Consider the following 25778-nt stretch of genomic DNA (forward strand, 5'->3'; position numbering starts at 1 on the left):
CCAGTTGGTTACATTCTAGCTAGTTTATTCCTATTGGTAGTCCAGTTGGGAATGTAAGGTGGGCCTAGCTGGTTCAAACTGGCAAGTCCAATTGTACTCAATTGGTTGCATCCCTGACTCGTAACCAAGTCGTAACTCGTAACCAAATGGAGGTAAGGATTTCCCAATGGGCCCAGTTGATTAGAAAAAACTTAAATTGGTTTCACTTTGACTCAATCGTAACCAGTTGGAACTAGGGATTTTCCAATCGGTTCCAAGTTGGTCCAGTTCATTTATATTGGCAACTCCAATTGGTTTCTCCTCTGACCCAATCATAACAGGTTGGAAGTAAGGATTTTCCAATTGGTTCCTATTGGTCCCAGTTGATTCCTATTGGGAAAGCCAATTAGAGTAAATTGTTTTGGAGTCCAATACCCACATTTTTATTGCCTAAATATCAACATCAGAATACCTTCATTATATCTGAACATTCGTTATATCCAATAATTAGTCTTATTTATGAATTCATATTTAAAAATTTTTGTATTAAAATTCGACGGATCCTCCACACTTAGAAAAAGCATTTATACAGAAAAAAGAATTTGTTATAATATCCAAACATCGCTATATTATATACGCATTCATTATATTGAGTTCTTGCACTACTAACAAGCACAAACTGCTCTTCTTCCTCTGTACCCATGGTCACGAAGCTGACTCAAGGAAGGTGCCAGGAATTTGAATTTCCTGGTGCCAACGTGTACTCCCTGACGCAGGAAGCTTCCAACAACAGCGTCCACCAGAGCATCCAGAGACGAGTGCACATTCAGTGTGAAGGACAGCTTGTCCAGGTTGTCGTCCCTGAATGACACACGGATGGCGAACTCGCTGTTGAACTTTCGCAGAATCCTGTTCTCGAAGTGGACCTGTGGCGTGGCAGAATGAAATTCAGTTATCATTAGAGTTTTAGTGCATCATAAAGCACATGGTGGTGGCGTGGAGCAGAGGTAGAACATCCGACTTCAAATCACCTGACTAAGGCGGCAGTCAGATCTGCGATGTCTGGGTCCGGACAGGCCGCCAATGGAAACTGAACCTGGCAATGTTGAACATGCGCACCCTCTCGAGTGAGGCTAGCTTAGCAGGACTATTTCAGGAATTATCAGGTCGTAAGTTCGAATCCTACTCCAGTCCACTACATTTTCAGGCATGGAGTGGTGCCTGACACCAGCAAAAAAAAGACATTGCCGAGAGCTAGTGGGGCTATACTAGTTCAGGTGCAACCAAACTAGGCAGGCCCACTAAGCTTCATCAAAGTCACTCCCTCACCAGAACAGGAATTGGCCTCCCTGGTGCAGTATTCGGCCACAACCTCCCTCATGACTCCGACAATTAACCCATAGCCCTCAGTCCCCAGTGGCTGCGGAGCACCTGACTAAGGCGGCGGTCAGATCTGCGACGTCTGGGTCTGGACAGGCCGCCAATGGAAACTGAACCTGGCAACGTTGAACACGTGCACCCTCTCGAGTGAGGCTAGCTTAGCAGGACTATTTCAGGAATTATCAGGCATTGCCTGGGATATTATTGGCCTTAGTGAGGTTAGGTTTACACAGTGCTGACTAACGGCCACGTCCTCTGCTACAAAGGTCTTCCAGATAAGAGAGTATCTGGGGTAGGATTTCTAGTCCATAACAACATAGTGGGCAACATTGATGAATTCTACAGCATTAATGAGAGGGTAGCAGTCGTCGTAATAAAGCTGAATAAGAGGTACAAAATGAAGGTAGTACAAGCATACACCCCAACCTCCAGTCACGATGATGAAGAAATAGAACAGTTTTATGAAGATGTTGAATTATTTTTTATTTTCATTTTTTTCATTTATTTATTTTCACTTCACTTCAGGAAGTAGAGGGCATGGGAAGAAAAAGCTCTTGTGAGCTTGACTAGGCTTCCCAGCCGATTACAGTTCAGCATGCAGTGACGGTATACAAAAAAAAAAACTGGCGTACATAAGTATAAACACACAAAAAGCGTACATTATTCTCGCACGTAGTTGCAAAAAAAAAAGAACACAACAGCTACACGCAATAAAAAACAAAGATAAGTTCAAAGCTGACATTTTAGACATCACCTCACCAAAAAAGCATGAAGTGCAGACTTGCAACAATAAATATCAAAATCATTTTGCGATAACAGATTTAACACAGAGGGCAAAGTTGTTCTCAGCATCTGGGCCCCGTAATTTGTGCGCGGTGTTCTTGTTTCGTACTTTCTCATGAGCCGTAAGGGATACGAAGAAGAATATTCAGCTAATTCTGCCAAATCTGCAAGCATTGGAATATTGTTCTTTATTTCATAATTATATCTAAGAACAAGGCGTAAGTTATACGTGAATTAGCAATGATAAAGGTGCAAACTCAGTATACTATAGTCATGGGCGACTTCAATGCAAAAGTGGGGAAAAAGCAGGTTGGTGAGCAAGCAATTGGCAACTACGGCATCAATTCTAGGAATGCAAGAGGAGAGATGTTAGTAGAATTTGCGGAAAGGAATAGGCTCCGAATAATGAATACATTCTTCAGGAAGCGTAGCAACAGGAAGTGGACCTGGAAAAGCCCTAATGGAGAAACAAGGAATGAAATCGATTTCATACTCTCTGCCGTTCCAAGCATAGTGCAGAATGTAGAAGTGTTAGGTAAGGTAAAGTGCAGTGACCATAGGTTAGTGAGGCCTAGCATTTCTCTCAATTTGAAGAGAGAAAGAGTGAAATTAGTGAAGGAGGAAACAGGCCAACAAAGATGCAGTAAGGGTAAAAGCAGACCAATTCAGGATGGCGCTCGCAAACAAATATGCAGCTTTAGAACACGAAGAAGATAACATAGAGGTAATGAATGAAACAGTAACTAGGTTGGCCTCAGAAGCAGCAACTGAGGTGGGAGGTAAGGCACCAAGGCAACCAGTAGGTAAGCTCACCCAAGAAACAACGGACCTACTAAAGAAACGACAAAACATGAAAGTGTCCAACTCAAGAGATCAGATAGAATTCGCTGAACTGTCAAAACATATTAACAAGAAGAAAGTAAGGGATATTCAAAATTATACCGTGGGAAAGATTGAGGAAGACGTAAAATATGGAAGCATCATTAAATCAGTAAGAAGAAAGCTTAGCATAGGACAAGGCAAGATGTTTGCACTGAAAGATAAGCATGGTAATATCATTAGCAATTTCGATGACATAGTAAAAGCAGCGGAAGCATTCTATACTGACCTGTACAGTGCCCAAAACAGCCAAGCTACTTTCATTCGAAATAGTGATGAACTGAATACAGAGGCTCCTTCTATAACTAGCGATGAAGTTAGAAGGGCCTTGAAAGACATGAACAGGGCAAAAGCTGCTGGAGAAGATGGAATAACAGTAGATTTAATCAAAGATGGAGGAGATATGCTTGAAAAGCTTGCGGCCCTTTATACGCAATGCCTCACAACTTCAAGTGTACCAGAGAGCTGGAAAAACGCCAACATTATACTTATCCATAAGAAGGGAGACGTTAAAGAATTGAAGAATTACAGACCCATTAGCTTGCTTTCAGTATTGTATAAAATATTCACCAAGATAATTTCCAATAGAATCAGGGCAACACGACTTCAGCCAACCAAGAGAACAGGCTGGCTTCAGGAAGGGATATTCTACAATGGATCATAACCATGTCATCAATCAAGTAATCGAGAAATCTGCAGAGTACAATCAACCTCTCTATATGGTTTTCATAGATTATGAAAAGGCATTTGATTCAGTAGAGATACCAGCAGTCATAGAGGCATTGTGTAATCAAGGGGTACAGATGGCATACGTGAATATCTTAGCAAACATCTACAAGGATTCCACAGCTACCTTGGTTCTCCCCAAGAAAAGTAGAAAGATACCTATCAAGAAAGGGGTGAGGCAAGGAGACACAATCTCTCCAATGCTATTCACTGCGTGCTTAGAAGTATTCAAGCTCTTAGACTGGGAAGGCTTAAGAGTGAGGATCAACGGCAAATATCTAAGCAACCTTCGGTTTGCAGATGACATTGTCCTATTCACCAACAATGGAGACGAATTACAACAAATGATTGAGGACCTTAATCGAGAAAGTGTAAGAATTGGGTTGAAGATGAATATGCAGAAGACAAAGATAATGTTCAATAGCTGGCAAGGGAACAAGAATTCAGGATCGCCAGTCAGCCTCTAGAGTCTGTAAAGGAGTACGTTTATCTAGGTCAATTACTCACAGGGGACCCTGATCACGAGAAAGAAATTTGCAGAAGAATAAAATTGGGATGGAGTGCATACGGCAGGCATTGCCAAATCCTGACTGGGAGCTTACCAATGTCGTTGAAAAGAAAAGTGTACAATCATTGTATTCTACCGGTGCTAACATATGGGGCAGAAACTTGGAGGTTAACAAAGAAGCTCGAGAACAAGTTAAGGACCGCACAAAGAGCGATGGAACGAAAAATCTTAGGAATAACGTTAAGAGACAAGAAGAGAGCAGTGTGGATCAGAGAACAAACGGGGATAGCCGATATTCTAGTTGACATTGAGCGGAAGAAATGGAGCTGGGCAGGCCATGTAATGCGTAGGATGGATAACCGGTGAACCATTAGGGTTACAGAATGGATACCAAGAGAAGGGAAGCGCAGTCGAGGACGGGAGAAAACCAGGTGGGATGCTGAAGTTAGGAAATTTGCAGGCGCAAGTTGGAATACGCTAGCGCAAGACAGGGGTAATTGACTTAAATATAGGCTGCTGATGAAAGCACAAGTGCCCGTTGTAATATGGAAGGCCCAAAATAGGCACGCAAAAAATGCAGAGAAGAGCCTTGCGCAGCATTACATACACAAGCAAACTACTTTGGGTCTCTTGCATAGCTAGTGTTACAACTAACTGCATCCAGGCCATCCACTGCAACCAAAACTTGTCCTTGCTACTTGTGCTTCGTCACGACAGTGAGAAACAAATGACAAATTCAGCTTCTGCCTTTACGCTCACTCAGAGGACAGAGTATTAGCAATCTTGTATTGTTTTTGAGATCAGCTGTTCGTTGCGACACTGTTGGCATGCCTGCCAAACTAGGGACCTCAAAATTTGGGAACATTGTCAGGGAGGAGGGGGGGGGGGGAGGAGAGACAACAACAAAATATACAAAGCTAACACACTGCATCAAGCACAAGGTTGCAAATTCATCCGCCGGCGGTTCCCACTCCTTGAATGCACAACAGTTTGCGGCATAATGAAGGTATGCATGTTTCCAGCTATGTTTATTAAGTTTGCAGGTATGGTTTAGGCATAATGAAAGAAAGGTGCCCCCATTCCTGCGAAAAGTGCTTTGATTTCCATCCATCAGATAGCATGACAGCTTGATGCCAAAAGTACTCTTGTGTGCCATTTCCGCCTCCACGACCTTGAGATGCAACTGCAACACACGTGTCTCGTGCTCAAACTGATCTCTTTTCGCTTCTCGTTCAGCAACCCTTTCCTCTCGAGCTTGCTACCTTCTGCTCATCGAACCTCGCCTTTAAATCCGCTCCCTCAAGCACCATTTAAAACTCAACAACATGCATGCAGCTAAGTGTGAATCTATGTAAACCGTAAAAGTTAGGTCAGTCAACAATCAAGTCAATAAGCAATAATTTTTAGACATTATGTTTATGAACTATATTTGACCTGTTTTTAGCTATATACTTTTGGACATGTTTGATAGGGCTGTCCTCTCCATAACCATTATTTTTTGGTCTATGCTAGCGCACTGGAAGCTACACAAGGGAGAAGCCAAGGGGACAAAGTCCAGTGCAAAAATTGTCTCGGCGGCGCAAGGGCTCCTTGCAGCGTTCCGTGGTGGCCGCAATAGGTGAGTCGTAAAACGAGCAATTGCAGTGAATTGTGGGGCGCACCGTCTGCTAGCAGCTTCCAGTTCGACAGACGCGGCAGCATGCCCAGCGCACATGTTTTTCTACGCGGTTTCAACTGTCAGTTGTGCAAAGCTTTCCCTCCGCTTTGTCGACCAGCAATGTCGTACCATTCATGCAGCTGATATCTAGGTTTCAGCTCACTCTGGGCGCGACGATGACGAGCCAAGAAAGGCAAGGATACGCTTTTATTCATAAAGGAACTCTGGTTTTCGTTTTGGCAGCCTTTTTGTTTCTCCCAGGTTTAGCTCTACGACATTTGCCACTGCTTGGACACAGTGTCACTGACTTCTCTGCCTGCTTGTCAGTCAGACAGATGAAAAAGCTATTTTTATCCGATAATTTATCAAGCGTACAGAAGCATTACTTATAAAATCCGGTGCTGAGGCGATGGCTATAGCAGCCTGGTAAACACTGCATTGTGATCGTCGCTGCAATCGATATCGTCAGTAATGGTGCAACTAGCGTAATTAGAAGATAAGTGCTGAAAATGTTCAAAAATTGCACGCTGTCAACGGCATTTCTTGGTCGAAACTCGTGGTTCACTTGAAGTGCGAAATAGAAGTTTTCGCTTTTTTGTCAACAAGATGAGGAAATGGCCGTATCGCCGACACATTACGGCTGCGCATTACGTCTCTGTGTTCAAGGAACTAAAGTGGGCTAGTTGGTTAGGAGTATTATATATGTATCTCGCTGTGTCCCATTTAAATTTGCAACGTAAAACCATGTTTCATAATACATCTATATGTGCATGCGAGTACTGAAATAGTTACTGTTTCTTGAGTCAATGTTAGAGAAAGAAATATCCGTGTTGGCCCTTACACAGCTCATCGCCACCTGATTAAATAGGTACGTTCATTTTCTATTTTGTTCACTTATGGTTCAGTTTTGGAAGTGGCAGCCATGCCTCAAATGCTTGTGCACCGCTGACTCAGCAAAGGATGCTCCAAGGCAGTAGTTACACGAGTTTACCATTAATGCTTGAATTTGAGCAGCCAACGGCTGAATCATGGTTTTGCTAGGCGCCTGCAACCGGGTAATCTTCAAGTATGACAAAGCCGGACTGCAAGCGCATCAATAGGCTTCAAGGGCAAAGCGGTGGCTGCGGCTGTGCTTCCTCGAACTGGAAACAGCGAGCAGGCGGCGCATCCCAGAATCTCCATCTTTTACGGGTCGGCTCACCTATAGTCTGTGCTACACAGCATGCCACAGCTACCTTGGAGGTCACGCGCAGCAGACTAAGCTGTGCACAACTTTGTCCGTAGACTGGCACTACAAAGACGAAATGGTTTTTCCCTCTTTGTGATTACAGACATATTTGTTTCATGTATTAAGCCCCAAGTTAGCAGTTATGTATTACTGAGAATGTTCTTGCAATCGTAAAATAATTTGTTAGTGTGAAGCTATTCTAATGTGCTACCTTTTGTTTGCCAATGTGGCAGTGCACAAGGTAGCTCTACATTTCGCACCCTTGCACCATAACTATGCAACAGAGTACAGGCACTGACACCCCGACAGTACAGAAATAAAAATCAATTATGAGGTTTACTGTCCAAAGGTAACACATAAGCTATTAGGGACACTGTTGTGGGGAGCTCCGGATTAAATTTCAGCTCCATGGGGATGGTTCTTTAAGGGGCATTTAATTATAAGTACAGCCACATTTTGTTATAAAGAAGTTGCATCGAACACGAAAATACCGGTTATATCTTGGTTATAAAGTTACAACCCCCTCAAGTGCTTGTGCACCGCTGACTCAGCAAAGGATGCTGCAAGGCAGTAGTTACACGAGTTTACCATTAATGCTTGAATTTGAGCAGCCAACGGCTGAATCATGGTTTTGCTAGGCGCCTGCAACCGGGCTTTCTTCACAAAAAAAGTGGTTCGAAAGTAAAAGCACTGATGACAAATATATTTAAATTGCGACGCAAACGCTTATGATCGTGCCTGTGCTGCAAGTTTGAATAATATGTGTAACACACTTTAGTGAAACGAATTGGAAGGCGAGATGGATGGCTGTTTGATCTCAGTGTCAGTACGCCGCCGTGCATTGGTTTCACTATTTGTTTTTCGAAATGTTTTACACCCAGCACATATTTAATGTGGCTGAAAGGATGGACGCTTTCCAAGTATGCTAGACATGAAACAGTCGTTCTCATATTAGACATTATTGTAGCGAGTTCTCGCATGAAGTCCACATTCTGTAATCCCGAAAAACACACTTTAGAATTGCCAATTTCTTACTCCCTTCCGCAGCAGTATATCTTTAACGAGTATGAAGATGCCAGAAATATGTTCAAACTGATGTTTCAATGAACAGAATTATTTGGCATCTAAAGGGGAAACCCTGTGGTGGGTATCGAGTGCTTTCGAAGCACTCTTTTTGTGAATAATTGTATCACTTGAAAGGGTTGTAACATAACGGACGACAAACAGTCGTCCGTTATGTCCGCTTGATATAACGAAGTTGTACTTCGTTAACGAAGACGTCGCCTCGGCCTTCTTCACCGGCTCGATTGCTCGTTTCAGCACCCCCCGCCCCGTAACCACCGACCAAGGACGACAGTTCGAGTCGCACCTTTTCAAACTCCTCGGGCTGACCATCAGTTTTGAACGCTTGAGGACCACTAGTTACCACCACTGCGCCAGCGAAATGATCGAGCGCTTCCACCAACAGTTCAAAGCAGCCATTATGTGCCACCCGGACTCAACCTGGCTCGAGGCCATCCCCGCCAACATCCTCGGTCTTCGCGCCACCTTCAAGCCGGACATCCACGCTACACAAGCAGAGCTCGTCCACGGGGAACCACTCCGTTTCCCCGGTGAATTTCTCGCTGCACTGCCTTCCAGCACTACGACGTCAGATCCCACCGATTTTGTCGCCCGGCTCCGACGCACCATTGCCGCCTTACGCCCGTCACCTGCAGCCCACCACTGCAAGCCTACACCTTTCGTGTTCAAGGAGCTAGCATCGTGCACGCACGCTTTCCTCCGCGACGACACCGTCCGCAGGCCTTTCCAGCCACCCTACAGCGGACCCTACCTGGTCGTCCATCGCAACGACAAAAACTTCACTCTGCGCCTGAACGGGAACGACTTCCGCGTCTCGATTGACCGGCTCAAGCCCACATACATCGCTGTGAACGAACTGGGCAGCGCCACTCCATCCACAGGCATCTATCCGCAGCCGCCAACGTCGCAGCCCGCTCCGGTCACGACACGCTCTGGACGTCGGGTACGCCTCTCAGATTTCTAGACCCTGAGGGCTCTATACTCCTCGGGAGGGTGATGTGGTGACACACTGTGCACAAACCGGCGCAGCCTCCGCCTCGCCACTTGCTAGCCCGGCGTGACACGGCTGCATGCTGCACCACGTCTCCGATAAGAGACAGCGCCACCGCAGCGTCACCGGAGGCTTACGTCACCGAAGGGGGATATAAACCCAAGCTTCAGAGCTCGAAATATCCTTCCTTCGCTAACCGTTCGAGCACAGCGGCGGTATGCTCGCCCCGTCGCTGCTACTGTGAACAGTCGTTATGTTTCATGTTGGGATGCGTCCTTCCATCGACACGGCATCCCACACATCTATATGTGCATGCGAGTACTGAAATAGTTACTGTTTTTATTGCGATAGCAATTATATGGACACTTGAACCGGATTTCTGCCGTCGGCGTCGCCGTCGCCGTCGCCGTCGCCGTGAGGTTCCCTATAGATAAAATCTTCGCCGCGCGCCGTATGCCCGAGAGGAAGCGTGCGGAGACGCGCGCTATCACGGAGAGCGAACGCACTCAATCTCCCACGCGCAAGCAAGGAAGCAGGAAGCCAGCGCCGGAGGGAGCAAGGGGGGGGGGGGGGCGCACTTCTCTGCCAACAACCGCGCTCGTCGCTCGCTCGCACCGTCTCTTATCTCCACACGGCTCTGACCTTTAAGTGCATTCGCCGCTCAGTTTCCGTTGAAGCGATAGACCGCACGTACCTTCGCCCGCTGCGGCGTATGCTTGCTGCCAGCGTTTTGACAGTCGTTGTCTACTGTCATTCACTGTGATCTCTTCGTGTTTGTGCGCGCTCACACCACGCTTGTTCATTCAGTTCGTAATAGTCGGGCCACATTTTCCAACGCACGCTACACACGCAATGCTGCCCGGATCGGCAGTGCAGCGCTACAGGTGTGTCCCTTCGCACGCGCTGCCCACGGGAAGCGCTTCTCATGAACACCATCGTTTCACACGCGCCTTCTCGTGGTCATCGAGTCTCTCTTCATGTCGGTCTACTTACGCCGCAGCACACCTGCTTACTTAATCAGTTCATGTTTACTACAATTCATATTGCTACCAAAGCCGCTCACCTTACTTCGTATGACATTGCTGTGTTGCTATCGCATTCATTGCTTCGCCCTTAGGGCGAAACTGTGACATTTTTTTGAGTCAATGTTAGAGAAACAAATATCTTGGGGAATCATTCCGTGTTGGCCCTTAAACAGCTCATCACCGCCTGATTAAGTGCATACATTTGCTTTTTTGTTCACTGATGGTTCAGTTTTGGAAGTGGCAGCCATGCCTCTGATGCTTGTGCAGAGCTGACATAGCAAGGGATGCTGCAAGGCCGCAGTTACACGAGTTTACCATTAATGCTTGAATTTGAGCAGCCAACGGCTCAACAGCCGACCATGGTTTTGCTAGGCGCCTGCAACCGGGTGATATTTGAGTGTGATGAAGCCGGACTGCAAGCACATCAATAGGCTTCAATGGCGAAGCAGTGGCGGAGGCTGTGCTTCCTCGAACCGGAAACAGCGAGCAGACGGCGCATCCCAGAATCTCGATCTTTTACGGGTCGGCTCACCTATAGTCTGTGCTACACAGCATGCCACAGCTACCTTGGAGGTCACGCGCAGCAGACTAAGCTGTGCACAACTTTGTCCGTAGACTGGCACTACAAAGACGAAATGGTTTTTCCGTCTTTGTGATTACAGACATATTTGTTTCATGTATTAAGCTACAAGTTAGCAGTTATGTATTACTGAGAATGTTCTTGCAATCGCAAAATAATTTGTTAGTGTGAAGCTGTTCTAACGTGCTACTTTTTGTTTGCCAATGTGGCAGTACACAAGGTAGCTCTACATTTCGCACCCTTGCAACATAACTATGCAACAGAGTACAGGCATTGACACCCCGACAGTACAGAAATAAAAATCAATTATGAGGTTTACTGTCCAAAGGTAACACATAAGCTATTAGGGACACTGTTGTGGGGAGCTCCGGATTAAATTTCAGCTCCCTGGGGATGGTTCTTTAAGGAGCATTTTATTATAAGTACAGCCACATTTTGTTATAAAGAAGTTGCATCCAACATGAAAATACCGGTTATATTTTGGTTATAAAGTTACAACCCCCTCAAGTGCTACAATTGTATGCTAGACATGAAACAGTCGTTCTCATATTAGGCATTATTGTAGCGAGTTCTCGCATAAAGTCCACATTCTGTAATCCTGACAAAACACACTTTAGAATTGCCAATTTCTTACACCCTTCCGCAGCAGTACGTCTTTAACGAGTATGAAGATGCAAGAAATATGTTCAAACTTATGTTTCAATGAAGAGAATTATTTGGCATCTAAAGGGGAAACCCTGTGCTGGGTATCGAGTGCTTTCGAAGCACTCTTTTTGTGAACAATTGTATCACTTGAAGGAGTTGCAACATAACGGACGACAAACAGTCAAACCTTGATATAACGAAGTTGTACTTGCAGCGAAAAACTTCGTTATATCGAGGTTTCGTTAATTCAATAGTAATAAGATGGGGGGAAAATAAAATTATGGGGTTTTACGTGCCAAAAGCACGATCTGATTATGAGGCACGCCATAGCGGGGGACTCCGGAAATTTGGACCACCTGGGGTTCTTTAACGTGCACTTAAATGTAAGCACACGGGTGTTTTCGCATTCCGCCCCCATCGAAATGCGGCCACGTGGCCGGGATTCGATCCTGCGACCTTGTGCTCAGCAGCCCAACACCATACATAGCCAGTTAAGATGGGGAAATAAAAATTGTTCGTTACATCGTGAATTTTGTTAAATCGAGGTTCGTTATATTGAGGTTACACTGTATAACAATGGTAATGCTATAGACACCATGAAAAATTTCGCATTTGCTTCGCTATTTCACATTTACTATTGCGCTATATGTGATAATTTGTTACATCCATCCTTGTTAAATTGAAGTTCGACTGTACCCAAGTTGTTCTGTATTCTGCCGCCATCAGAATATGCTGCTTCTGTGGTCACCAAACTAGGTGGAAAGTACGCACCTTCAAGACGTTGAGACAGGGCACGACAAATCGGTGTTCTGCGACATGATCTTCGCACCAGCTACGGTGGTTGAGGTGTAGGTCGATGTGGAGGCTGCACTGGTCATGCTGGAATGTTGAGTCCACCCAATAGTCACGATGGCCGCGATAAAGATACGCGGAGAACTGATGGTGCTGCACGTATGTTCCGAGCTCCGCCAGCGTGCCAGAGGAGAACGACGAAAAGCTCACATTCCGGTCCACGGGGTGAGTGGCCAACTGAAAGGCCTCGAGGAGGCTTGGCGCCAGCCACTGGAACAGTGCTTTGTTGGACCCCTGGTCACGCCCGGCATTGCACCATGCGCGACCCACCTTGAATAAATAAATTACATATTGAAAATTAATTATAATTCTGGGATTCTATGTGCCACAATCTGAAATAATATTTAACAACTGGAGCTCTTTAACGTGCATCTAAATCTAAGTACTTCAGCATTTTTGCATTTTGCCCCCATTGAATGTGGCTGCTGCGACTTGGAATCAAACCACCGGTGACCTTGTTGCTTAGGAATGCAATGTTTAGCCACTAAGCCACCATGGCAGATGAATGAATGAATTAGTTCTTTTTATTTGTCATACTTGGGGTATGAACTCCAGACAAAGATAAAGAAACTGGCGTGAGGACATGTAGGGCGCAGAAAACGAGTACTAACACACATTATGCAGGGGCAGGCCACACACACTGTATGTCGGCATCTAAACAAAATAACATTTCAACCATAAGGGCACAAGAAGCCGTATGAAACATTTGGGGATGAAAGATGTACAACAAGATTGCATAAGCTGAACCTTAGAAAACAGCACTATTGGATACTTTGAGTAATGTATAGCTTAACAGAAGTCGGAGGCAAAGTATAAACATCATAGGCACCACCATACAGAGGCGTTTTAGTAGTCATTTTTATTTTGATAGGAATGCTGTGCTTGTGAATGGTACCAGCATTTCAGAAAACAAAATTTTTTGTGGGGATGGTTGACTGAAATGTAGCGTATGTTTGCCTTCTAAATTCTAATATTCTACAGCTGTTTTAATAATGTGATACCGGTTCGTAATAGGAACCGACTAGAGAAGCAATTACATCTAAGCTGGCTTAGCCTGACGAGGCTGCAACCATGTTTGATTGTATTTGCCTACAACAGAAGGAATGCCACAGCACCCATACCTGAACCTCGTGACTCCACTTGAACGCCGCATCTTTGGACGAGTACGTCCGAATGGGTGCGTAGCAGATCAGTGTCCCAAGGGCACAACGATGAGAGAGCCGCCCAACCACGCGCCTTGCCAGGGAGTGGTCCCGTACAACCAGCTTTAGGAAGAGGCCTCCGCAGAGGGAGGCCGTGCGCACAGCACCGCTGATGCAGTTGCATCCGATGGCAAGGTAGCGCTCCCAGCAGAGCAGAGCTGCCGCTGCTGAGATGCCGGGCCTTGCTGGAATGTCGCTCACCACTTCGCCCATCAGCATCGGCGGTATCTTGAGGTGAAGGTAGAGCTCGACGAAGTGGTTCTTTTCATTTATTAGCACCTGAGGTGTCAAGCACAGGGAAATGCCGTTTTCTCGAGACATGCCAGTAAGTTACTTTTGATAACAACAATTGTTACTGAATTGTTACTCTTGCCAACCATTTCTGCTCAAATAATTCCTGCAGAAATTGTTGTTTTGCAGGAAATATCCAACATTGAGAAAAACAAACAAAACCAATTTCAGAAATGTGTCAGCATGGCTAATTAAATATTTGGGCCAGTATTTATACAACTTCAGGCATATACCTCATTCCTCCTTGGGGAGAGGTGATTCTTTATGCAACATTTTTTTTTATATCTTAATTTTACGAGGTGTAGCGCTGAAAACTTATACATATATATAATGTGATATGCTTATTTTGAATATAAGGTCTATTGTTTATCTCCTTCCGTCCAAATTTTCATTTAATTATCTTCTGCAAAGATTTGCAAAATATGTGCACCTTAGATATCGCTAAATAGGGTATGAATGGCTTCTGTACGATTCAAGGAATGCAATAAGACCAACCTTATTGGTCTGCCTTACCAAAAAATTAGCGAGACTTCAAAGTTAGACACCAGAGAAACACTTTTTCGAGTTTCAAATTCAATACCTGGTAATTCGAGTTCTAGCTAAGGCAGAGCACCTAGGTTGGTCTTATTCAATTCCTTGATTCATACAGAAGCCATTGATACCATATTTAACAATAATTAAGGTGCACATATCTTGCAAATCTTTGCAAGAGATAATTAAAGGAAGCTTGCATAAAATCTGCAAGGAAGGAGAAAAACGAAAATGGACCTTATGTTCAAAATAAGCACATCAAGTTTTCAGCGCTACACCTGGTAGAATAAAAATATAAAAATTTTTGCTTTAAGACCCACCTCCCCCCATAAAGACGACCTGAAACACGTTTCGAAATAATCATATAATGGCCTCAGAATTAAAGGATGTCGTTCGCGAATCGCCAGCTGCGTTATTGCAACAATACATGGCTTTATTTTTTAGTCTCTGCCAGCACACTAAGCTACACAAGGGAGAAGCCAAGGGGACAAAGTCCAGTGCAAAAGTTGTCTCGGCGGCGCAAGGGCTCCTTGCAGCGTTCCGTGGTGGACGCAATAGGTGACCTGTAAAACGAGCAATCGCAGGAACTTTTGGGGCACACCGTCTGCTAGCAGCTTCCGGTTCGACAGACGACGCGGCGGCATTGGCGGCACGCCCAGCGCACGCGTTTTTCTACGCGGTTTCAACTGTCAGTCGTGCGAAGCTTTCCGTCCGCTTCGTCGACCAGCAATGTCGTACCATTCATGCAGCTGACTTCTAGGTTTCCGTTCACTCTGGGCGTGACGATGACGAGCCAAGAAAGGCATGAATATGCTTTTATTCGTAAAGGAACTCTGGGTTTCGGTTCCGCGGCCTTTTTGTTTCTGCCAGGTTTAGCTCTACGACATTTGCCACTGCTTGGACACACCGTCACTGCCTTTTCTGCCTGCGGGTCAGTCAGACAGATGAAAAAGCCATTTTTATCCGATAATTTATCAAGCGTACAGAAGCATTATTTATAAAATCGGGTGCTGAGGCGATGGCTATAACAGCCTGGTAAATACTGCCCTGTGATCGTCGCTGCAACCGATATCGTCAGTACCGGCGCAGCTAGCATAATTAGAAGATGACGGGCTGAAAATGTTCGAAAATTGCACGCTGTCAACGGCATTTCTTGGACGAAACTCGAGGTTCATTTGAAGTGGTAAATAGTCAGAAGTTTTCGCTTTTTTGTCAAGAAGATGGGGAAATCGCCAACACATTACGGCTGCGCATTAAGTCTCTGTGTTCAAGGAACAAAAGTGGGCTACTTGGTTACGAGTATTATATATGTACCTTGCTGTGTCCCATTTAAATTTGCACCGTAAAACCATGTTTCATAATACACCTGTGGCGACACACTGCGCACAAACCGGCGCAGCCTCCGCCTCGCCACTTGCTAGCCTGGCGTGACACGGCTGCATGCTGCACCACGCCTCCGATAAGGGACAGCGCCACCGCAGCGTCACCGGAGGCTTACGTCACCGAAGGGGGATATAAACCCAAGCTGCTAAGCTCGAAAGATCCTTCCTTCGCTAGCCGTTCGAGCGCAGCGGGGGTAAGCTCGCCCCGTCGCTGCTACTACGCTAATAAACAGTCATTATGTTTCACGTTGGGATGCGTCCTTCCATCGACACGGCATCCCACATCTGGTGACCCGGAAACTGAACAAACCGCACTGCCATGGCCGAACCAGAAGTCCTCACCGCTCTTCGCCAGCAACAGCAGCATTCTCACAACGCCTCCACAACCGAGGCCGTGCCTACCGGCTCCGCTGAGGACACCATAGCTCCTACAGAAGGCATTCCGCACGCTGCCTCATACGACACCTGGCGTGTCGCCATCAAGCTTCCACCGTTTTGGGTGGACCCGCCTGAGGTCTCGTTTGCCCAGGTCGAGGCCCAGTTCTCCCTGGCACGCCTCACGCAAAGACTGGACCCGCTACGATTATGTTGTCGCCCACCTGGACGCACGTTATGCCAACGAGGTCCGGGATATCCTTGCTAACCCAGCAACCACCAACCTCCATGAACAACTGAAGATTGCACTTATCCGCCGCCTCTCGCTCTCGGAAGAACAGAAGATACGACAACTTCAGTCTGTAGAGCTTGCCGAGCGCAAACCTTCGCAGCTGCTGCACCGCATGCGTGCGCTCGCGGGCAACATGCAAGTCCAGGATTCTTTCCTGCGAACGCTTTGGCTCCAATGACTCCCGCCGCACGTCCAGGTGGCGGGAGTCATTGGAGCCAACCTGCCTAATCTGCAAGCTCAGGTTAGGCTACCTCTCAACGAACTTGCGGAGATTGCTGATCTCGTCGAGGCCTCCTTGCCGCATTTGTCGCCCACCATCCAGGCTGTCGCCGCACCACTGAACACCACAGAGCTTGTGCGCCGTATCCACGACTTCGATCGACAGCTCACCTCCATACAACAACGTCTGGGTGAACGTCTTCCGATGCAGCAGCGCCGCCACTTGCAAAGCCGCGACCTTAACACCACTTCGTCGCGGCAACCTGATAACAACGGCCCGTGTTACTACCACCGACGCTGCGGGGACGGAGCCCGGAAATGTCGACCACCCTGTTCCGTGGGACATGCGGAAAATGCCAACGGCAGCTCGTAGAGACAGCCGCAAGCTGCCAAGCCGGAGGCCGTCGCATCTTCGTCACCGACCAAATCACGAAGCAGCGGTTCCTTGTCGACAGCGGTTCCGAAATTTGCTGCTACCCGCGATCCCATCTTCAAGGTCCTCGTCCGCCTACGTCTTTCGAGCTCAGTGCGGCAAACTGCTCCACAATCAAGACATATGGCTCGCTCCACCTGCACATCCATCTCAGAAACTTACGCCATGACCTTCACTCGAACTTTGTCATCGCCGACGTCGCCGAGCCAATCATCGGCTCAGACTTTCTGGCCCACTACAACCTCCTTCCGGACTGCTACAACGACCTCATCGACACGACAATGGGACACTCCGCACCAGGCCAGCGAACGACCGCCCAACAGCCAAGCATCAAGGTACTGAGTGTTGACAATCATTCGCCGTACCACGCCATCCTCGCCGAATTTCCCGGATTGGCGCACCCCAGCGGACTGCCACGCAAAGTGCAGCACACCACCGTGCACTACATCCGGACCACTTCAGGCCCCCAGGTTTCCTGCCGCGCCCGTCACCTTGCCCTGGACCGCATGCAAATAGCCAAAGCAGAGTTCGAGGCCATGCTCCGCAAAGGAATCGCCCGCCGCTCTGACAGCCCATGGGCCTCGCCACTCCACCTTGTGCCGAAGAAGACCGAAGGCTGGCGGCCCTGTGGGGACTACTGTGCCCTCAACGCTCGCACCATCCTGGACAGGCACCCCGTCCACCAAATACAGGACTTCGCCCATCGCATTCATGGCTGCCACGTGTTCTCCGTGCTAGACTTGGTGAAGTACTATACACAGATACCCGTCAATCCAGACGACGTCCCGAAAACGGCAATCATCACTCCCTCTGGCTTGTTCGAATTTCCCTTCATGAGCTTCGGCCTGAGGAACGCTGGACAAACCTTTCAGCGCTTCATCGCTGAAGTCGTCCGAGGCCTCGACTTCTGCTTCGTTTACCTGGACGACATACTGGTATTTTCCCGCGACGCCGAAGAGCACCACAGGCACCTTCGTCTGCTGTTCCAACGCCTCGATGACCACGTTCTACTCGTCAATATCCAAAAAAAGCACGCTAGGCGCTTCCGTCACCCGCTTCCTCGGCCACGAAGTTTCATCTGAGGGAACTGGGCCCTTGCCCCAACGCATCTCAGACCTGCAAAATTACTCTCAACCCACCACCACTAAAGTTTTTCGCCGTTTCCTCGGCATGCTGAACTTTTACAGGCGTTTCTTGGCACACGCAGCAGACTACCAGGCTCCCCACCATAATGCTTTGGCTGGCCTACGAGGAAACCACCTGCCACGTGGACACCAACGTTAGCGAAAACTTTAGAAGAATGCAAAGCCGCCCTCTGCACCGCCACGCCTCTCACCCATCCCGTGCCAGACACTCTCTTGGGACTCTTCACGGACGCATCTAGCTTCGCCATCGGCACCGCCCTCATGCAACGCCTGCACAACACCTGGCATCCCTTGGCGTTCTTCTCCAAGAAACTCGCTGCTCGGAAAACGACCCCTTCAACCGCCAGTTCCACTGCCGAAATCATGACCACCGCCCTGACAAGTTTGTCAGCCTACTACAGAGAACTTCTGGTGATATACGAAGCAGTGCAACACTTTTGCCATATTCTCGAAGCACAGAACTGCACCATCTATACCGACCACAACCCTCTTACCCATGCCTTCACTCAACGTCGCGACAAACTCCCGCCTGTACAGCAGGACCAACTCTCGTTCATTGCACAGTTCACCACCAACATCCAACATGTCAGCAGAAAAAACAACGTGGTCGCCGACGCGCTTTCACGTGAAGCAGCCATCAACTCTGTGCAGATAACAGCAGACGTCCTCGCCGAGGCTCAGACTACGGACGTCGAACTGCAGGAACCTCTCAAGGGCAGGTCCTCACTACAGCTGCAACAAGTTCCCATTCCAGGTTCGACAACCACAATCTGTTGCGACATGTCAAGAGGACGAAGCAGGCCCTATGTGCCCCTGTCCCATCGCCGTGGTCTTTTCAACCAGCTCCAAAACCTCAGCCATCCCGGCATATGCGCCTCTACACGCCCGTGGCTGACTGCTATGTCTGGCCCTCCATGCAACGGGATTGTCGCACCTGGGCGCGCTCCTGCATTCAATTCCAATGCGCTAAAGTCACCAGGCACGTCACCACTCAGAACATTCCCTCAGCCTTCTGGTCGGTTTGAGCATGTCCATCTCGACATCATACGACCCTTACCCCCGCCTGGACCTTATCGATACTGCATAGACCGGTACCCTCTATGGCCCGGGGCATGGCCCCTCGAGGGAATCACCGCGGAAGACTGTCATGGATGAGTGGACAGCGTCAAAGCACTGCGTAGGAGCGTCTGCTCCAAACACCATCGAGTCGCCGACAAAGAAGACGATGTTGGCGGGCGGTGGCACGAGCGACCGGACGAGAGAGAAAGAGGATCGACCAATCGGTGGTGGACACGAAACCACAGGCTGTGGTACGAGGAACGAGCAGAGAGAAGAGACTGGGACGCTCGAAGTGGGATCGCTCGGAGACGGGGGTGCAAAGATCGCTGGTGTCGAGGTCGGTGTCGTCGGGGTCCAGACCCGAACCCGAGAGCCTCAACAGAACCAGCACGACCCCGGCTGTCCCTGGAGAGATCCGCCGAGCGTAGGGCTCGGTTATTCCTGCGGCAGCTGCTGCTGCTGGCGTTCCTGTTTCTGCTGGCGTTCCTGTTCCTGCTGCTGGTGGCGTTCCTGCTGCTGGTGGCGTTCCTGCTGCTGGTGGCGTTCCTGCTGCTGGTGGCGTTCCTGCTGCTGGTGGCGTTCCTGCTGCTGGTGGCGTTCCTGCTGCTGGTGGCGTTCCTGCTGCTGGTGGCGTTCCTGTTCCTGTTGGCGTGACTGTTCCTGCTGGCATGACTGTTCCTGTTGGCATTCCTGTTCCTGTTGGCATTCCTGTTGCTCTTCCTGAGCCACCGTGCGGAGAGCAGAGGTCACCTGGGGGTGACCAGAGGCCTGGAACGACGCTGGCGAGAGGCGCCAGGGCGAAGCCGCGAGCCAGGGAACCAGTACGGGTGCCGCTCAGCTGTAGCGGTCGGACTTGGTCGGTCTTCGACTCCGACAACCTTGGACTCAGACGTCCGGGTTGGCTCTACCGTGCGTCTGCGTCCCTCGTATGCCACTGCCCGCCACGTCACTACTGCCGTCAATGGAAGTGCTAGTGCACGCCGTCAACGCAAGTGCCCGAGTAAATAAGACTCGATGATTTTTGTTTCTTTGTTTTAGATTGAGACTCTTCTCGCGTGGACTAACGGGGTCAATTGTACTTTTGGTTTTTAGGTACTTTCTGTGTGCTGTTTAGTGTTCTTTTTCTTTCTCCTTTTTCTTGCATTGAATATTAAGCTTGTTTTGAAAAAAAAAATGGCTTCGTCTTTCCTGTGGCTTCGTCACTCCCGAGGAACCTGACATCACAAAATTGGCGTCCGCTAGGACAGGACAAGACAAAGCCATTTGTTTCAGTTTACACCACCGTTTAGTCATCGCGATGAGTTTGTCAGAGCTTACGGCGTTGGGCGAGCGTATGGGTCTGCAGGGCGCGGAATTGAGAAAGTGGGTAGATGAGAAAGCCGACAGGGCGCAGGAGGAGGCTGCCAAAGCACGTGAGGAATGGCTCGCGGAGCGCGAGGCAACCAAGCAGCGTTTAGAGCTTGAACAGAGGGCACTGGAGCTATGCCTTAAGTTAGCCCAGGTAGGAGGTGGCACAGAATTGGCAACTCCTAGCCGCGAATCGGAAAGAAGTCGTTCATCTTTTGTGAACCCTCACAACTTAATTCCAGTGTTTAACGAGAATCGAGACGACTTAGACGCTTATCTAAAGAGATTTGAGCGTGTCGCCAATGGGCAGGAATGGCCTAAAGAGAAATGGGCCATGGCATTGAGTTTGTGTCTGGATGGGGAAGCGTTGAAAGTGTTCGGCCGCTTTGCTCCAGCGCTTTCGTTGTACTGCCGAAGGCTATCGAGAAAAATTTCGTCGCAGTAAGCCGTACGATAATGAGACTGCTAAGCAGTACGCTACTAGGCTTTTCAGTTTTTTCGACAGATGGGTAGAGATGAGTGTCCAGGGGAAATCTTTTGACGCGGTTCGGGACTTAATAGTCGCTGAACAGCTTTTGAATAACTGCCATAGTCGTGTTTCACTGTTTTTTCGCGAGCGGAACTGTCAGACGGTTGAGAAAATCGCAGAAGCGGCTAACCACTTCATGGAAGCCCAACGACAAAACAACTTGCTTGTTTTCCGGAAGAAACAAGATGAAGGCAAGGAAAAAGACTGGTCAAACGGTGAGGTTGAACATCAAATGCTTTGTTTGTGGCAAATCAGGACACAAAGCATCAGATTGCCGCGTAAGGGACAACCAGCCCTATTGCGGGTACTGCCGAAAAACGGGACATGACGCCCAGTCCTGCAAACGGAAAGGTGGCAATGCCAAAGAAGCATCGGCTTGTCTTTCTTCACCTGTGGAAGTTCAATACAAGAAAGAAGAATCAAAGTTTCATAAGGATCACGCAACAGAAGTGTCACCAAATCAATCGACGGGAGTCTGCATTTTACCTGTTTTGCCAGGAGCAGTGTATGGAAAAACGGTATCAGTACTATGCGACACGGGCAGCAACAGCCTCGTCGTACGCCGGTCTCTTGTCCCGGATGACGCGATGATCGGCACCAAGGCAACGCTGCTGCTCGCTGATGGAAGTACGATTGAAGTGCCGGAAGCGAAGGTTCACATCTCTTCGCCATATTTTTCAGGTCTTGCCATTGTGAAATGTTTGAGAACCCCACTATACGATGTAATAGTCGGGAATGTTACAGGATCACGGGACCCGACAGATCCCGACCCAGCCTGGAAGCCTCCTAGCAGTGCCAGCAACCTCCCTGGAAGTAGAAGGACGGACTGTGGAGAAAAGCACAACCCAGTTAAGGTGGGAGCGAAAGTCGCGGCTGAGCAGCGCACAACCGTCTTGGACTTGCTTCAAGTATCCAGGCAGGTGTTCCAAAAGGAACAAGAACAAGATGCGAGTTTAGACATCTGCAGGAAGAAGATCGGCAAAACGTTTCCTGGCGCGGGATCAACGGCACAGTTGTTTTACATGGACAAAGGGATCTTGTATCGCGATTACCAGTTTTGCCCCGGGAAGACGGTACAACAAGCGGTGGTCCCAAAGAAACTTCGTAGCCAAGTTTTGGTACACGCGCATGAAAATGCATTGTCCGGACATGGAGGAATTAAGAAGACTACAGAGAAAGTACTTGGTGCATTCTTCTGGCCCGGCGTTCAAGCAGATATCAAAAGATATGTTCGATCTTGCGACTCCTGCCAAAGGACATTTCCCAAAGGTAAACTCGGCAAAGCTCCACTCGGTCGCTTGCCGCTCATCGATACACCATTCAAGCGAGTGGCAGTGGACATCATAGGTCCTTTGTCGCCAACTTCTAGTAAAGGCAACCGTTATATCTTAACATTGGCAGACTTCGCCACACGGTACCCTGACGCTGTACCGCTAGCGGCTATTGATTCAGTACAGTAGCTGAAGGTTTGCTAGAAATGTTCTCTAGGATCGGGTTTCCACGAGAAATCCTGTGCGGTAAGGCTTCTTGTTTTACGTCGTCTTTAATGAAAGAAGTGAATGAACTGCTTGCGATCAAACACCTCAGCTCTACTCCCTACCATCCAATGTACAACGGTTTGGTTGAACGGTTTAACGGCACTCTAAAGGGAATGCTGCGCAAGCTACGTCAAGAGCAACCAAAGATGTGGGACCGATACCTTGCGCCTCTTCTCTTCGCATACAACGAAGTGCTGCAGACAAGTCTCGGGTTCTCACCCTTCGAACTGATATATGGTCGTCAGGCAAGAGGGCCATTGAGCGTCCTGAAGGAGCTGTGGACTAAAGATGAACTCGATGAGGAAGCGAAGACCGCTTACGGATATGTACTGAACCTAAGGGAACGTTTTCTTAAATTTTTGCGCGCAAATAAACAGGGACGAAGAAAAGGAGACACAAGGATGAGCGCTTTCTAACAACTGATGTTTATTATTGAAGAACCACCGGCTTAAATACCCACAGATCTGCGCGATCCTGTCAATAGAACATGTCAAGAACGATCGAAAAAACGCTAAAACTAGTGCATGAAAACCTTGCCAAGGCACAAGCATCACAGAAGAAATATTATGACAGAAAGAGTTGTCGCAGACAGCTGAAGGTTGGGGAGCGAGCATTGCGATGCATTGGAAGGGACCCTTCGTCGTCACGGGAAAGAAAAATGACTTCAACTATTGGTTGGACCTTGACAACAGCAGGAAGTTGTTTCACATCAATATGTTGAAACGCTACGAAGAACGCAAGCCATTAGAGACAGTCCAAGCATCGACATTCATTGTGCTTAAAGAAGAGACGGATAATCCAATTCCTAGGTTTAAGACTAGAGAAGGAATCTGGAACGATCGAGAAGCATCGTTTGAAACTATTAAGAGCGCGCTGGCTTCAAAACCTAGCGTCAAGGCGCCGGACATCAATAAGGAATTCCTAGTCCGCTTCGACGCGCCCGACAAATGGATAGGAGGCATTGTTATGCAAGAGTACTCTTTCAAGGTAGAGCACACAAAAGGTTCTGAGAATGTGTGGAATGGAAAAACTTTATTGGGAGGTTCTGAGAATGTAGGCACAGATTTTTTGAGTAGACTACAAGCGTAACTGGTCTACCCTTTTTACTGTGTGTGTTTATTGTGCATGTGTCGCTTTGCCACTTTATTGTGCATATGCCGCTATACCCCTCACTCTGTACGGTGCTTTTTTTTTTAATGAAAAAAAAAACTTATCGCGGGGTGGACTCTTTGTCATGAGTGAGTGGACAGCGTCAAAGCACTGCGTAGGAGCGTCTGCTCCAAACACCATCGAGTTGCCAACAAAGAAGACGATGTTGGCGGGCGGTGGCACGAGCGACCGGACGAGGGAGAAAGAGAATCGACCAATCGGTGGTGGACACGAAACCACAGGCTGTGGTACGAGCAACGAGCAGAGAGAAGAAGAAGAGACTGGGACGCTCGAAGTGGGATCGCTCGGAGACGGGGGTGCAAAGATCGCTGGTGTCGGGGTCCAGACCCGAACCCGAGAGCCTCAACAGAACCAGCACGACCCCGGCTGTCCCTGGAGAGATCCGCCAAGCGTAGGGCTCGGTTATTCCTGCGGCGTTCCTGTTCCTCTTGGCGTTCCTGTTCCTGCAGGCGTGACTGTTCCTGTTGGCGTGACTGTTCCTGTTGGCGTGACTGTTCCTGTTGGCGTTCCTGTTGGCGTTCCTGTTGCTGTTCCTGAGCCGCCGTGCGGAGAGCAGAGGTCACCTGGGGGTGAGCAGCCATTATGTGTCACCCGGACTCAACCTGGCTCGAGGCCATCCCAGCGATCATCCTCGGTCTTTGCGCCACCTTCAAGCCGGACATCCACGCTACACCAGCAGAGCTCGTCCACGGAACCACTCCTTCTCCCAGGTGAATTTCTCGCTGCACTGCCTTCCAGCACTACGACATCAGATCCCACCGATTTCGTCGCCCGGCTCCGACGCACCATTGCCGCCTTACGCCCTTCACCTGCAACCCACCACTGCAAGCCTACACCTTTCGCGTTCAAGGAGCTAGCATCGTGCACGCACGCTTTCCTCCGCGACGACACCATCCGCAGGCCTTTCCAGCCATCTTACAGCGAACCCTACCTGGTCGTCCATCGCAACGACAAAAACTTCACTCTGCGCCTGAACGGGAACGACTTCCGCGTCTCGATTGACCGGCTCATCCCCACATACATTGCTGCGAACGAACTGGGAAGCGCCACTCCATCCACAGGCATCTATCCGTAGCCGCCGACGTCGCAGCCCGCTCCGGTCACGAGACGCTCTGGACGTCTGGTACGCCACTCAGATTTCTAGACCCTGAGGGCTCTACACTCCTCGGGGGGGTGATGTGGTGACACACTGCACACAAACCGGCGCAGCCTCCACCTCGCCACTTGCTAGCCCGGCGTGACACGGCTGCATGCTGCACAACGCCTCCGATAAGGGACAGCGCCACCGCAGCGTCACCGGAGGCTTACGTCACCGACGGGGGATATAAACCCAAGCTTCGAAGCTCGAAAGATCCTTCCTTCGCTAACCGTTCGAGCACAGCGGCAGTATGCTCGCCCCGTCGCTGCTACTGTGAACAGTCGTTATGTTTCATGTTGGGATGTGTCCTTCCATTGACACGGCATCCCACACATCTATATGTGCATGCGAGTACTGAAATAGTTACCGTTTTTTGAGTCAATGTTAGAGAAACAAATATCTTGGGGAATCATTCCGTGTTGGCCCTTAAACAGCTCATCACCGCCTGATTAAGTGCATACATTTGCTTTTTTGTTCACTGATGGTTCAGTTTTGGAAGTGGCAGCCATGCCTCTGATGCTTGTGCACAGCTGACTTAGCAAGGGATGCTGCAAGGCAGTAGTTACACGAGTTTACCATTAATGCTTGAATTTGAGCAGCCAACGGCTCAACAGCCGACCATGGTTTTGCTAGGCACCTGCAACCAGGTGATCTTTGAGTGTGATAAAGCCGGACTGCAAGCGCATCAATAGGCTTCAATGGCGAAGCAGTGGCGGAGGCTGTGCTTCCTCGAACCGGAAACAGCGAGCAGACGGCGCATCCCAGAATCTCGATCTTTTACGGGTCGGCTCACCTATAGTCTGTGCTACAC

The 25778-nt window shown here is 48.6% G+C and overlaps 1 protein-coding gene across 1 annotated transcript in view; it reads right to left on the minus strand.

Annotated features, from left to right (window-relative positions):
- LOC119439416 (uncharacterized) overlaps nucleotides 1-25778 on the minus strand; it is a 593935-nt gene that overhangs the window by 550283 nt on the left and 17874 nt on the right. The window contains exons 7-8 of the mRNA XM_049660818.1: nucleotides 13438-13797; nucleotides 831-905 (exon numbers count right to left, since the gene is read on the minus strand). Of these exons, the coding sequence (XP_049516775.1) occupies nucleotides 831-905; nucleotides 13438-13797 (435 nt within the window). The remainder of the gene's footprint in view (nucleotides 1-830; nucleotides 906-13437; nucleotides 13798-25778) is intronic.

The sequence above is a fragment of the Dermacentor silvarum genome, chromosome 1, assembly GCF_013339745.2.
Source record: "Dermacentor silvarum isolate Dsil-2018 chromosome 1, BIME_Dsil_1.4, whole genome shotgun sequence".
NCBI lineage: Eukaryota > Metazoa > Arthropoda > Arachnida > Ixodida > Ixodidae > Dermacentor > Dermacentor silvarum.